The 15811-nt window shown below is 46.7% G+C and overlaps 1 protein-coding gene across 2 annotated transcripts in view; it reads left to right on the forward strand.

The window, feature by feature from the left end:
- PAN3 (poly(A) specific ribonuclease subunit PAN3) overlaps positions 1-15811 on the forward strand; it is a 174701-nt gene that overhangs the window by 52375 nt on the left and 106515 nt on the right. For both annotated transcript variants that reach the window (XM_063951726.1, XM_063951727.1), the window contains exon 2: positions 9434-9555. In XM_063951726.1, the coding sequence (XP_063807796.1) occupies positions 9434-9555 (122 nt within the window). The remainder of the gene's footprint in view (positions 1-9433; positions 9556-15811) is intronic.

Genomic DNA, 15811 nt, shown 5'->3' on the forward strand with positions numbered 1-15811 from the left:
TGCACATGTTATATCTGCCTCCCCTGCAGTGCACATGGTTTTGCCCAACTGCTAACAGAATTCCTGCTGCGATCAACTTGGAATTACCCCCATTGTTTTTAGTTTTGTACTGTGTTGTTACTTGGTTGAGTAATGTTTTCAGCTGTTGCCGAGTTTCAAGCTAGTTAGCTTGGTTTGCCTTGTTGTGTGAGCTGGTGTGAATCTTGCCACTATCTGTGTAATCCTTCTCTCGAAGATGTCCGTCTCCTCGGGCACAGTTTCTGGACTGAGTCTGGTAGGAGGGGCATAGAGGGAGGAGCCAGCCCACACTCTTAAACTCTTAAAGTGCCAATGGCTCCTGGTGGACTCCTCTATACCCCATGGTACTAATGTGGACCCCAGCATCCTCTACGGACTACGAGAAAAGGATTTACTTGTTTTGTAGTACCGAAACCGGACGGTTCGGTAAGATCGATTTCAACCTCAAGTCGTTGAACCCATACTTAGGAGTGTTCAAATTCAAGATGGAGTCTCTGAGACCGGTGATCTCAGGTCTGGAAGGGGGGGAATTCCTAGTGTCCCTGGATATCTAGGATGCGTACCTTTACATTATGATCTGGCCGCCTCATCATGCTTATCTACGGTTTGCCCTGCAGGACTGCCACTACCAGTTCCAGGCCCTGCCATTTGGTCTCTCCACGACAAAAAGATGATCACCAAGGTGATGGGAAAGATGATGTGTCTACTCCGCAAACAGGGAGTGAACATAATTCCGTACCTGGACGATCTTCTGATAAATGCAACGTCCAGGGATCGCCAGTCGATGGTTCGGGCTATCCTGAAGCCAACCTGGATCTCGGTGCATCTGTGCATTCGCCAGAGGATGTGTCTGTCGCCAAGAGCCAGAATCTCCCTTCTGTGGTGGCTACAGACGTCTCACCTCATCGAGGATCAGAGTTTCGGGATTCAGAATTGTATTCTGCTAACCACAGACGCAAGCCTCAGAGGTTGGGGAGCAGTCACCCAGGGTCTGAAGTTTCAAGCAAGATGGTTAAGTTGGGAAGTCGTCCTTCCAATAAACATCCTGGAATTCAGGGCAATATACAACGCCCTTCTGCAGGCCTCATCTCTACTTCGGAATCAGGCCATTCAGGTCCAGTCGGACAATGTACTGGCAGTAACGTACGTAAACCGACAGGGCGGAATGAAAAGCAGAGCAGCAATGTCAGAGGTTTCAAGTATTCTCTGGGCGGAAAAACACGTGGTGGTGGTGTTCTCGGTCTTCATTTCCGGGAGTAGACATCTGGGAAGCAGACTTCCTCTGCAGTCACGACCTGCACCCACGGAGGTGGGGCCTCCACCCGGAGGTGTTCCGGTGGTTGACACGTCAGTGGTGTAATCCACAGATCGACATGATGGCCTCTCGACTCAACAAGAAGCTCAAGCTGTACTGTTCCAGGTCGAGGGACCCACAAGCATTGGCGGTAGACGCTCTGACAACCCTGTGGGTCTACCAGCTGGTGTACGTATTTTCTCCACTGCCTCTGATCCCAAGAATTCTAAAGAGAATAAAAAGGGAAAAGGTTCAAGCAATCCTCATTGCTCCGGACTGGCCTCGAAGGGCCTGGTACGCGGATCTTCTCGAAATGCTGATCGAAGATCCGTGGCCTCTACCTCTTCCCGAGGAACTTCTGCAACAGGGCCGTTCATCTGTCAAGACTTACAGCGGCTACGTTTAACGACGTGGAAGTTGAACAGCTGATTTCTAGCCAGGAGAGGGATTCCTGACCAGGTCATCCCGACTAAGATCCAAGCCAGGAAGGGGGTAACGTCTAAACATTACCAACATATATGGAAGACGTATGTCTCTTAGTGTGAGAGCAGACAATATTCTGCGGTGGAATTTTATCAGGAACGTCTCCTGCTTTTTCTGCAGTCGGGAGTGGATGTGGGCCTACGCCTAGGCTCAATTAAAGTCCAGATTTCGGCCTTGTCTGTTTACGTTCAGAAACAATTGACTTCTCTCCCTGAGGTACAGACGTTCTTGAAAAGTGTTCTACACATCCAGCCTCCCTTTGTGTCTTCCACAGCACCTTGGGATCTCAACTTGGTGCTGCATTTCCTCCAATCGGACTGGTTTGAACCGTTACAGGAGGTAGACGTAAAGTATCTTACGTGTAAAACAGTCACACTGTTGGCCTTGACTTCAGCAAGACGTGTGTCGGAGCTGGGTGCGTTGTCTCACAAGAGCCCCTGTTTAATTTTCCATGAGGACAGAGCTGAACTCAGAACTCGTCAGCAATTTCATCCTAAGGTTCCGGTTGTTACCGACACCTCTGCTACTTCAAAGTCTTTGGATGTTGTGAGGGATTTGAAGGAGTATTTATAACGAACAGCTCGTCGCAGAATATCGGACTCGCTGTTTGTTCTTTATGATCTCAATAAAATTGGGTGTCCTGTTTCAAAGCAGTCAATTGCACGCTGGATCAGGCTCACTATCCAGCAAGCTTATTCCACGGCAGGATTGCCGGTTCCGAAATATGTACAGGCCCACTCCATTAGGTCGGTGGGTTCTTCTTGAGGGGCTGCCCGGGGTGTCTCTGCTTTACAGCTATGCCGAGCAGCTACTTGGTCAGGTTCGAACACGTTTGCTAAGTTCTACAAGTTCGATACTTTGGCCTCTGAGGACCTTCAGTTTGGTCAATCAGTTATGCAGGACCCTGAGCACTCTCCCACCCGGTTGGAAGCTTTGTTACTTCCCCATGGTACTAAATGGTTTCCCATTATCCTCTAGGACGTAAGGAAAATAGGATTTTAATTACCTTCCGGTAAATCCTTTTCTCGTAGTCCGTAGAGAATACTGGGCGCCCGCCCGGTGCTTTGTTCTTTCTGCACCGGGCGGGTGTTTGGTTTAGTGTTGCTGTTCCCGTTTTCAAGTTTGGTTAGCATGGCTTGCCTGTTGTGGTGTGTGTGTGTGTGTGTGTGTGTGTGTGTGTGTGTGTGTGTGTGTGTGTGTGTGTGTGTGTTCGGAATCTCACCACTTTCCTCTTCTCTATCTTTCTCTCAAAGTATGTCGGTCTCCTCGGGCACAGTTTCCTAGACTGGTAGGAGGGGCATAGAGGGAGTAGCCAGTGCACACTATAAAATTCTTAAAGTGCCCATGGCTCCTAGTGGACCCATTTATACCCCATGGTACTTAATGGTTTTCCAGTATCCACTACGGACTGCGAGAAAAGGATTTACCGGTAGGTAACTAAAATCCTATTTTATTCATCAGGGAACAGGACAATGAAATAAACATCAGGGTGGCAGACACCGAGTGTTACGTGCTGATATAGGGAGTAGAAAATATTCTGAATGGAAAAGCACATGAGGGTTGAGGGCCCTTCTTGTGAGAGCTTGCATTCTAAAGGGAAGAGCTGACAGACAGGGGTGACACACATGGTATGGAAGACTGAATGAGAGATGTCTCGGTAATGAATGTTTTTCTCTATGTGAGACGTTTCTGATATAACTAATGTATGATTCCATGAAAGATTCATCAATCATATTTTGTATGTAATGTATTTGAATAAAACAAGCTTTATTAGCTGTATGGTAGCTGTTGCTTCAGGATGTAGTTATGTGACCGACGGTCACAATAACTCCCCCCCTGCATCCCGAACCATCAAAATGCAGTCAGTCAGCCGGCATGCCGACTAGAAGTGACTATTCCCACACGTGGATGTCCACAACATCCATAGAGGGGGAATAGAACCTGTGGCAAGAGCAGCGAGCCACCGAGCCCGCAGCGTGGCCAGCGCAGCAAGCCCGCAAGGGGCTTCTTTGCGCTGGAACCACCACACCTGCCGGCATTCTGCGGCCGGGATCATGGCGCCGGGATGCTGACCGCCAGGGATCCCGCGTGCCGGTAAAGCAGCCCCAACCCGTTGCTGCTGAGGTTGGTAGTGTCCAGGTATCGATTAGCAGCAATTGTACATGTGAGTAGTGGTGGAAACTTGTAGGTTTCCTGAGCCACGTTTTTGATAACCTTGATCACTTCAAAAAAGTAATCTGACTGAGATGATCGCAATTTATGACATTTATTATTCTGAATATTTTTGTTGTACATTTAATTGTGCAAATATTGTTTTTCTTCTGTGAAGCGCCTGATATCCAAAGGGAAGAAATTAGTGTTTGCTAATAAGCATGCAAAGTAATGTTGGGTTTTCATGCCATATGTTTTGACTTATTAATTCTTATGTTTGTGTATGACACCAGCGACTTTCATTTTGGAGCAGATGTTACATCAGAAAGGCGCTACTGAAACACAAATTGCACTTAGATGACTTGGAGCTCGTATTAATAGACTGTAATTGCACATGGCTGTCTTTTACATGTGAGTAAGAGCATTGTACACTAAATTGGTAATGGCATCGCAATCTTCCCTGCAAAAAAATGAATAATTATAAACTAATTGCAATATTATTGCATTGTTCTAGTGTGAGTATTGTCACAATAACTGCATTACTAATGTCATGCAATCATGTATAGTCAGTGTCACACTGTTTTTTGTATGCGATTAGTCATTTAATCATGCAACATTTGTTTAAAGTTCCCTAATGTTTCAATATGTTTGACCTTGGGCTGTCTTGTACGCACTATCTAAAGGAAACATATAATGATTATTATTATTATTATTCTGTGTTTTAGCGGCAGCTCCAACTCTTTAATAAATGCAAAAGATTACAGTTCTCACCACAAAATAACTTGTCAGTCAGTATCTCTTTCACATAATTAACACTTATTAAGCAGGCCGCGCAGTGGAGCCATCTCCCTGTACTTAAGAGAGATTGAGCATAAGAAATTTGTAAGGATAATATTCCAGTAAAAACAAATATATATATTTGGTAACAATTGGGTATATGCAATTCACGGCGAATCGCGGCAATTTTTCGCCGTTTTTTAATTCGACTAAATTCGCCAGGTGAATTCCGGAAGGTGGCTTCCGGAATTCACCATATTCAATGAAAAACGGATTAGCCAGAGTCGCGGGCGAAAATCGGCCGATTTGGCGGATTTTGCAGCGATTTTAAAAAACGGTAAAAAACGGGAGAAACCCGGAAAAAAAAATGGCGTGGGGTCCCCCCTCCAAAGCATAACCAGCCTCGGGCTCATCGAGCTGGTCCTGGTTCTAAAAATCCGGGGAAAAATTGGCCAGGGATCCCCCGTATTTTTAAAACCAGCACCGGGCTCTGCGCCTGGTGCTGGTGCCAAAAATACGGGGGACAAAAAGAGTAGGGGTCCCCCGTATTTTTAACACCAGCATCGGGCTCCACTAACTGGACAGATAATGCCACAGCCGGGGGTCACTTTTATGCCGTGCCCTGCGGCCGTGGCATTAAATATCCAACTAGTCACCCCTGGCCGGGGTACCCTGGGGGAGTGGGGACCCCTTCAATCAAGGGGTCCCCCCCCCAGCCACCCAAGGGCCAGGGGTGAAGCCCGAGGCTGTCCCCCCCCATCCAATGGGCTGCGGATGGGGGGGCTGATAGCCTTTTGTGATAATAAAAAGATATTGTTTTTTTCCAGTAGTACTACAAGTCCCAGCAAGCCTCCCCCGCAAGCTGGTACTTGGAGAACCACAAGTACCAGCATGCGGGAGAAAAACGGGCCCGCTGGTACCTGTAGTACTACTGGGAAAAAAATACCCCAAATAAAACAGGACACACACACCGTGACAGTAAAACTTTATTACACACTACCGACACACACATACTTACCTATGTTGACACGCCGACTGCCACGGTCTCCGACGATCCGAGGGTACCTGTGAAAAAATGATACTCACCTTCCAGCGTCCAGAGATAAATCCACGTCCAGAGAGATAAATCCACGTACTTGTAAAAAAAAAAAGAAAACGCAAATACCCGCTCCATACCGGACTAGAAAGGGGTCCAATGCTTTCACATCAGACCCCTTTCTCCCGAATGCCGGGACATCACGTGACTCCTGTCACTGAAGTCCCTTCAGCCAATCAGGAAGCGCTACTTCCGTGGCGCTCACCTGATTGGCTGTGCGCTGTCTGTACTGTGACAGCACATCGCAAAGCCGCTCCATTACTTTCAATGGTGGGAACTTTGCGGGTAGCGGTGGGGTCACCCGCCGGTCAGCCGCTGACCGGCGGGTGACCTTACCGCTAGCCGCTAAGTTCCCACCATTGAAAGTAATGGAGCGGCTTTGCGATGTGCTGTCACAGTACAGACAGCGCACAGCCAATCAGGTGAGCGCAACGAAGTTGCGCTTCCTGATTGGCTTAGAGACCTTTCTGTGACAGCTGTCACTGACAGGTCTCATTCGTGGAAAGGTGTCCCATGTGTCAGCATGGGACCCCTTTCAGTCCGGCATGGAGCGGGTGTTCGGTTTGCTTTTTTGCCAAGTACGTGGATTTATCTCTGGACCATGGCTGAGGTGAGTATATTGATCTTTTCTTTTCAGGTATCCGTGGATTCTACATGGAGAAGAGGACCGATGTCGGCGTGTGAACATAGGTAAGTATGTGTGTGTCGACGTATGAAATAAAGTTTTACTGTCGACGGTGTGTGTGTCCTGTTTTTATTTGGGTATTTTTTCCCCAGTAGTACTACAGGTACCAGCGGGCCCGTTTTTCTCCCGCATGCTGGTACTTGTGGTTCTCCAAGTACCAGCTTGCGGGGGAGGCTTGCTGGGACTTGTAGTACTACTGGAAAAAACAATATCTTTTTATTATCACAAAAGGCTATCAGCCCCCCCATCCGCAGCCCATTGGATGGGGGGGGACAGCCTCGGGCTTCACCCCTGGCCCTTGGGTGGCTGGGGGGGGGGACCCCTTGATTGAAGGGGTCCCCACTCCCCCAGGGTACCCCGGCCAGGGGTGACTAGTTGGATATTTAATGCCACGGCCGCAGGGCACGGCATAAAAGTGACCCCCGGCTGTGGCATTATCTGTCCAGCTAGTGGAGCCCGATGCTGGTGTTAAAAATACGGGGGACCCCTACTCTTTTTGTCCCCCGTATTTTTGGCACCAGCACCAGGCGCAGAGCCCGGTGCTGGTTTTAAAAATACGGGGGATCCCCTGTCAATTTTTCCCCCGCATTCTTAGAACCAGGACCAGCTCGAAGAGCCCGAGGCTGGTTATGCTTTGGAGGGGGGACCCCACGCCATTTTTTTTTATGATTTCACCGTTCCAGCATAAAAAAAAAAAAAAAAAAAAAAATAATATTTTAAAAAATATATAAATAATATTTGTGCCTCCAAAAAAAAAAAAAAAAAAGTACCTAATCCCTTCTAATATAAATAGATCTGCTATTCCCCCCAAAAAAAACACAAAAAAAAACATGTTTAAAATTTTTTTATTTGTTTTCACCCTCCAAAGTGTGGCGGATTGAAAATGACGAATTTGCTGTCTAAAAGCACTGCTGTCGAATTTCCAAACTTGAATTGAATATGCTTTGGTCGAATTGCAGCACTTGTATCATTGCAGAAAAGTCGAATTTGCAAAAATTCGAATTTCAAAAAGTCGAATTTTGAAAGTCCGTTTTTTGGCCCTCATTCCGAGTTGATCGGTCGCAAGGCGAATTTAGCAGAGTTACACACGCTAAGCCGCCGCCTACTGGGAGTGAATCTTAGCTTCTTAAAATTGCGACCGATGTATTCGCAATATTGCGATTACTAACTACTTAGCAGTTTCAGAGTAGCTCCAGACTTACTCTGCCTGTGCGATCAGTTCAGTGCTTGTCGTTCCTGGTTGACGTCACAAACACACCCAGCGTTCGCCCAGGCACTCCCACCGTTTCCCCGGCCACTCCTGCGTTTTTTCCGGAAACGGTAGCGTTTTCAGCCACACGCCCCTGAAACGCCGTGTTTCCGCCCAGTAACACCCATTTCCTGTCAATCACATTACGATCGCCGGAGCGAAGAAAAAGCCGTGAGTAAAATTACTTTCTTCATAGTAAAGTTACTTGGCGCAGTCGCAGTGCGAACATTGCGCATGCGTACTAAGCGGATTTTCACTGCGATGCGATGAAAAATACCGAGCGAACAACTCGGAATGAGGGCCCTTGGTCGGAAAGCACTGAATTGCATAGGCGATTTTTTTTTTGGGTCGAAAATGACCCGAAATTCGACAATTTCGGGAATTCGACCGCAATTGCATATACCCCAATGTGTAGTTCTAAGATTTTATCCCGAATTGGGCATATACAGGTTGAGTATCCCATATCCAAATATTCCGAAATACGGAATATTCCGAAATACGGACTTTTTTGAGTGAGTGTGAAATAGTGAAACCTTTGTTTTTTGATGGCTCAATGTACACAAACTTTGTTTAATACACAGTTATTAAAAATATTGTATTAAATGACCTTCAGGCTGTGTGTATAAGGTGTATATGAAACATAAATGAATTGTGTGAATGTAGACACACTTTGTTTAATGCACAAAGTTATAAAAAATATTGGCTAAAATGACCTTCAGGCTGTGTGTATAAGGTGTATATGTAACATAAATGCATTCTGTGCTTAGATTTAGGTCCCATCACCATAATCTCTCATTATGGTATGCAATTATTCCAAAATACGGAAAAATCCGATATCCAAAATTCCTCTGGTCCCAAGCATTTTGGATAAGGGATACTCAACCTTACATTTAGGGTTTTTAAAATAAGCAGAGTTGCCTGAAATTGTTCTGTAACCATTATGTAAAGAAGTTTGCCTTGTTGGGGATCTAGACCTCACCTGGCATCTTTCACCACCTACGGTGCTGGATGCTTCCTCCTTTCCCTTATCCAGCCAGGTGCAATCACAAGCAGTCGGTGATCATTGTCCAACTATTCTTTGCACACTGTTAGATGAAAGGTTATTTTGGATTTTCAAAAATTAAAAGCCCAGCATGGGATAACTCCAGAAGCCATTCTGTGTAGGCCTCCTCTGCTTGCTCGAAGCTACATCATGACTACATGGACAGGTAGGGGTCACCATGGTCATATTCAGTAACAACCAAAAATCAATATAATATATTTACCATAGGAGTCAAAAGGGGCATTCACTTGTTATCATCGCCCCCTCCACCCACACACACTCCTGAGGTGGCGAGCAGAAATATGATAAAATTGCCCCATTTGGGCCCCAAACATCACTACTCACGTTGCGCCCTGTAATTTTAGTTATGTTTTGCGAGTCTAAACCTGGTACTTCTGGGTGAAATAAAGCAGTGGGTGCTTACTGCTTATACAATTGCAAACACCCCATCTAAAGTGATGGGGGATATGTTACTATGGGCTCCCATTAAACAATTGAATCGCCCCCAAAGATTATCATAGAAGCTGACAGGCGCAATATGGTAACACGGTGAAATGGGTTTCATTATTTTCAGATGGGATTTACTTATTGAAAAGTGGACAAGCTCCCCTAATTGTTTATTTTTTTTTCTTCTCCAGTTCCTGGAATAGATGGAGGCGCTTTATCCGATACCAGCCTGACTGATTCCTACTTCAGCACCAGTTTTATTGGAATGAATGGGTTTGGAAGCCCTGCAGAAGCAAACTATCCTCGGATGCAGGTAATACGCGAAGTGTGAAATTAGTAGGACTAGGGGTTTTATAAGTTACATTGTTTTTTTTTTTTTAATTACATTCTGTTGACTGGCAATAACATTGGTGGAATGGTTTTGGAGCTATTTTTGGTGTTTCCTTCTCCTCCTAATCCTGCCTGATTTTTCACTTCTATTTTTATTTTCTTAAATGAAATCCAGAAAAGTCCTAAAGCCATAATGTAAATGATGAAATAACACTTGTGCTTTGTAATACTGGCCTATTCCCTGTGTCTCTTCCTATAATCACAGTGCAGAGCATTACTTAATTATTTAGTAGGGTGAGGAAATGCTAGGGGACAGTGTTGGAAAAAGATTAGCATATCATTTGAAATAAAGTAATTATTGCATGTTCAGTCCAGTTCTGCGTGAAAGATGTAATGTGCCATTCCGGAGCAGTACAATGCACCAGCAAGCATTGCAAGGTTTCCCTTTCACCCCGTAGAGGGAATACCTGTGATGTTGGCACTACAGTAAATGGCCGATATGTGTGTGATGCCCAGCTGCACATCACTTTGAATTGAATCTGCTCCATTGTGTATATTATGCATAGTTGCCAAATGATTGATAAGTATATGACATGTCATGTCATGCAGATCCTATGCCTGTAGTTAAATGTAATGTAGCTTGGTACAATATGATGGTTATCAAGAGGGAGAGACACTGACTGTATGTATGTATCATGATAGAAATGAGCGAAAATGCAGCAAAATGTTGATTGTGTCAAGTTTTGCAGAGGTGCTAAGTTCTGGTGACCTTATCTTGCAGTTATTTGTTTGCTTAGATCTTCCATTGAATAATAGCATTCCGCACTGTATTTGTCATTTAGCATTTTATGGAATTTCTAGCAGGTGCCGCCCTCCAAAAATGCTGATGACTTCTCAGTGAAGGGAGCCGGCAGTGCAGCCAGATGAGTCTCCAGGGACAGCCCAGCATCTCCAGGAAAGCTGGGCACACCTCTGTAAAGTGATGAAACTGGTTGGCTCACAAGGCCACGCCTCCTTTTCGGTTGTAGAGGGGGGGGGGGGGGGGTTAGCGCATCGGCTATCACTGACCCCAGTAACGCCCCTGATTTACAGTATATTTTAGTTTTGTGATGGCAGTTCATTCTGCTCTGTGTTGTGGTTGGTGTGTAGTAATGGAAATGTTTGGGCGGAACAAAAGTAGAAGCACGCTGACCAAATTACTAGGGGTCTATTCAGTTCTTTCTCTTACGACCTAGAGGATGCTGGGGTTCACATTAGTACAATGGGATCCACTAGGAGCCACTGGCGCTTTAAGAGTTTGAGACTGTGTGCTGGCTCCTCCCTCTATGCTCCTCCTACCAGACTCTGTTTAGAAAATGTGCCTGGAGGAGCCGGTCACAGCTAGGGGAGCTCTCCAGAGTTTCTCTAGTAAAGTTTATTTTTAGCGTTTATTATATTACAGGGAGGATGCTGGCAACAGCCTCCCTGCTTCGTGGGACTATGGGGGGGGGGGGGGGAGTACTAACTGCGCTCCGGGGCTCAGTGGTAAATTGTGCGGCGCTGTGAGGGGCGCCCTGAGTCAGCACCTAAACCCTACACTGACCTCCAAGCCTGTCAGGGTCCCAGGATCGCTGCCAGCACAATTCCTCAGGCCAGTATAAACTTCAGAAGAGTGGGAAGACAGCGCCATTATGGGGGCGGAGCTTCTCCTCAGAGAGGACCCAGCAGCGTTCAGCACCATTTTCCTGCCTGCAGAAGCGCTGTCAGTGAAAGCAAGTCACTTAATGTCAACTCGAGCTATCTCTAACGGTACCAGGGGGTTGTAGAAGGGGGTGGGGGGGGGGGGGGGGGGGGGAGGCTGTATACAGGCTGTGTAACCTATTAAGGTACACAGTCAGCGCTGGTAGGGGTCTCCCTATAACTTGAAAGCGCTGTGTGTGGATTGGCTCCAATCTCTGTGTCTCTCTTGCCATTCTTGGGGGTGAAACTCTGTCTAACCTCCCCTGTGTGTGTTTGGGGTCTCATTTTAGCTATGTCTAGGGTCTCTGTGTCATATGCTGCAGAGGATTTGTCCTCTCGGGATGATCTCAATCCAGGTAATCAGGGCTGCACTGTTTTAACACAGATACCAGCAAGGGAGCCTGAATGGTTTTCCTATTTCAAATCTATGATGGCTGAGATCTCTACAAGGGTTGCAAAGAATGAATCTGCAACTCAGATTTTACAGTACTCTATGGCAGTATGGTCCGGTTCTGTTACCTCAGGGCCTCCCTCTGTTGGGTCCTATAAACGTGCTCTTGCCCAGATTATGCATGATGACACGGATACCGATTCTGATACGGCAGACGGTGATGGGGATGTGCTCAGGGGGACCGCATCGCTTGCTAAAGGGGTGCAGTTGATGATAGAGGCTATTAGGGATGTGTTGAATATTGCTGATACAACACCTGAGCAGGGTGAGGAGGCTTACTTCGCAGACAGTAAGAAAGCCTTGCTAACCTTCCCTGCGTCCAAAGAATTGAATGCAATCTTTGAAAAAGTGTGGGAAAACCCGGAGAAAAAATTCCAGATCCCTAAAAGGGTTCTGGTTGATTTTCCTTTTCCTGAGGAGGATAGGAAAAAATGGGAAAACCCACCCGTAGTGGATGCATCTGTATCCAGACTCTCAAAAAAGGTGGTTTTGCCGGTTCCAGGATCTACCGCCTTAAAGGAGCCGGCTGATCGCAAAGTTGATGCTACGCTCAAATCCATATACACGGCGTCAGGGGCGATACTACGTCCGACTATTGCCTGTGCATGGATTTCCAAAGCTATAGCAAAGTGGTCAGGCACTTTACTAGAGGATTTAGATAAAAGTGACGTTGATTTGTTTTTACGTAACATTCATGATTCTGCAGGATTTATGGTGGTATCCATGAAGGACCTTGGTTCAAGGGCTGCAGGAATTTCTTCCATGTCTGTCTCCGCTCGCAGGGGACTGTGGCTGCGCCAGTGGCCTGCCAACGCGGAATCCAGGAAAGGTGTGGAGACCCTACCCTGCACCTGACCTGGCTCTCTCTGGGGAAGCGTTGGATGCGTGGATTTCAACGGCTACAGCGGGTAAGTCACCTTTTCTTCCCTCAGCTGCACCTGCTGCAAAGAAACCTTTTTCTTCAGTTGCTTCACAGTTCTTTCGGATTACTAAAGCAAGAAAGGCCAAACCGTCCAACACCTTCTTTAGAGGAGGGCGACCAAAATCCAAGAAACCTGCTGCTGCGGGTTCCCAGGAACCGAAATCTGCTTCAGGTACCCCAAAGTCCTCAGCATGACGGTGAACTGCGCGGCCTGGAGGTAGGGCCGGTGGGGGCGAGGCTCAGACATTTCCGTCACATCTGGGTGTCGTCCGGCCTGGATCCCTGGGTACAAGATATTGTGTCCCAGGGGTACCGGTTGGAATTTTAAGATCTCCCTCCGCAGCGGTTCTCCAAATCAGGCTTGCCAGCTTTGCCGGCAGACAGGGCTATCCTACAGGAAGCCATTCAGAAGTTGGTGGAGGCACAGGTTATTGTACCGGTTCCTCCACAGATGCAAAACACAGGTTACTAATTGACCCTTTTCGTGGTACCGAAACCGAATGGTTCGGTCAGGCCCATTCTGAACTTAAAATCACTAAACCCCTTTCTGAGGGAGTTCAAGTTCAAAATGGAGTCTCCAAGGGCGGAGATATCGGGTTTGGAGGAGGAGGAATTCCTGGTATCCCTGGATATCAAGAATGCGTACCTCCACATTCCGATTTGGCTGCCACATCAAGCTTATATCCGATTCGCACTGTTGGACTGTCAGTTCCAGGCCCTGCCATTCGGTCTCTCCACAGCACAGAGGGTATTCACCAAGGTGATGGTGGAAATGATGGTTTTCCTCCGCAGACAGGGAGTGAACATAATTCCATATCTGGACGATCTGCTGATAAAGGCATCGTCCAGGGAGAAGCTGTTAGTCATTTCTTCTCTCGACCCACCTGCTCAGGGAACACGGTTGGATCCGCTTGTTGAAGGCCGTTGTAAATGGCTCTCAATTCCAGCATGTTTATGTGAAGGCAGGCTTCCTGACTTGACCATTTTCCTTGGAAGCTTTCTCCCTGAGTGACAGCTCCCCAGCCTCGGAGACTTGCATCCGTGGTTACCAGGACCCAGTCCTGAATCCCGAACCTGCGTCCTTCTAGTAGGTGCGAGCTGTGTAGCCACCACAGGAGCGAAATCCTGGCTTTTGACGACCGGATTATCTTCCGGTGCATGTGTAGGTGGAATCCCGACCACTTGTCCAACAGGTCCTACTGGAATATTCTGGCATAGAACCTGCCAAACTGTATGGCCTCATAGTCCACCACCATCTTCCCCAACAACCGAATGCACTGATTGATCGACACACTTGATGGTTTCAATATTTGTTATACCATTTTCTGTATTTCCAGAGCCTTTTCCAGCGGAAGAAATACTCTCTTAACTTCTGTGTCCAGAATCATCCCGAGAAAAGACAATCTTGTCGTCGGTTCCAACTGTGACTTTGGATAATTTATTATCCAACCGTGTTGTTGGAGTATTGACAGGGAGAGTGTGATGTTTTTAAACAACTGCTCCCTGGATCTTGCCTTTATCACGAGATCATCTAGATAAGGAATTATATTGACTTTTTTTTGACGCAGCAGAATCATCATCTCCGCCATCACCTTGGTTAATACTCTCGGCGCCGTGGAGAGACCGAAAGGTAACGTCTGGAATTGGTAATGGCAATCCTGAACCGCGAATCTCAGATAAGCCTGGTGAGGAGGATAAATGGAAACATGCAGGTAAGCATCCTTTATGTCTACCGACACCATGTAGTCCCCCTCCTCCAGACTGGAAATCACTGCCCTCAGTGATTCCATTTTGAACTTGAATCGTTTCAAGTAGAGATTCAGATTTTTTAGGTTTTAGGATCGGTCTGACCGAACCGTCCTGCTTCGGAACTACAAAAAGGCTTGAATAAAACCCCTCCCCTTGTTGTGACAAAGGTACCAGGACTATGACCTGATCCTGACATAATTTTTGGATTGCCGCTGTTACTATTTCCCTTTTTGGAAGAGAAGCTGGCATGGCCGATTTGAAAAATCGGGATGGGGGAACGTCTTGAAACTCCAGCTTGTATCCCTGGGACACTATTTGTAACACCCAGGGATCCAGGCCAGACAGAATCCAACCTTGGCTGAACAGTTTGAGACGTGCCCCCACCCGAGCGGCCTCCCGCAAAGGAGCCCCAACGTCATGCTGAAGATTTGGCAGAAGTATGGGTAGACTTCTGCTCCTGGGAACCTGAAGTAGCTGTGGACTTCTTTCCCTTTCCCCTTCCCCTACCTGCAAAGAAGGGGGAACCTCTCGCTTTTTTATATTTATTGGGCCGAAAGGACTCCATGTGCGGGTGATTATCTTTTTTGCCGGTGCAGGATCAAAAGGCAAAAATGTCGACTTACCTGCGGTAGCCGCCGAGACTAATGCATCCAGTCTATCGCCAAATAAGGCCTCACCTTTATATGGGAGAGCCTCCCATATTTCTTTTGGAATCTGCATCTGCGTTCCACTGGCGATTCCACAATGAATGCCGAGCCGATATTTCCATGGTAGCCGCTTGTGAACTCGAGTCCAATATCTTTCGTCTTTGATATTCCCTAACTTAAGGAGTATCTCATCTTTATCAATCGTGTCAATTTCTGATGACACGCTTTCTGACCATTTTTCAATAGCGCGACTCACCCACGCGCAAGCAATTGTGGGTCTGAGCAGCGTACCATTGGCAACATAAATGGATTTCAATGTAGTTTCCATCTTTTGGTCTGCCGGCTTTTTTAGTGAAGCCGTGCCAGGTGCACGGAGAATTACCTTCTTTGTCAACCTGGACAGTGCACTGTCTAACACGGGGTGACTCCCATTTTTTCCTGTCCTCCTCCGGGAAAGGATAAGCTGTCTGAATTCTCTTGGGAATACGAAATTTCTTTTCGGGATTGACCCACATCCCTTCAAAGAGAGTATTAAGCTCGTGGGAAGGAGGGAAAGTGTCCTTGGATTTCTTTTCTTTACAGAAATAAGCCTTCTCCTGAGGTACAGGAGTGGCTTCCGTGACTTCCAGTACTTCCCTTATAGCCACAATCATATATTGTATATTTTTGGCCAATTTATGATCTATTTCTCTGGAGTCACTATCGTCGACACAAGAATCAGTGTCTGTGTCAGTATCAGTATTCACAATAT

The sequence above is a fragment of the Pseudophryne corroboree genome, chromosome 2, assembly GCF_028390025.1.
Source record: "Pseudophryne corroboree isolate aPseCor3 chromosome 2, aPseCor3.hap2, whole genome shotgun sequence".
Classification (NCBI taxonomy): domain Eukaryota; kingdom Metazoa; phylum Chordata; class Amphibia; order Anura; family Myobatrachidae; genus Pseudophryne; species Pseudophryne corroboree.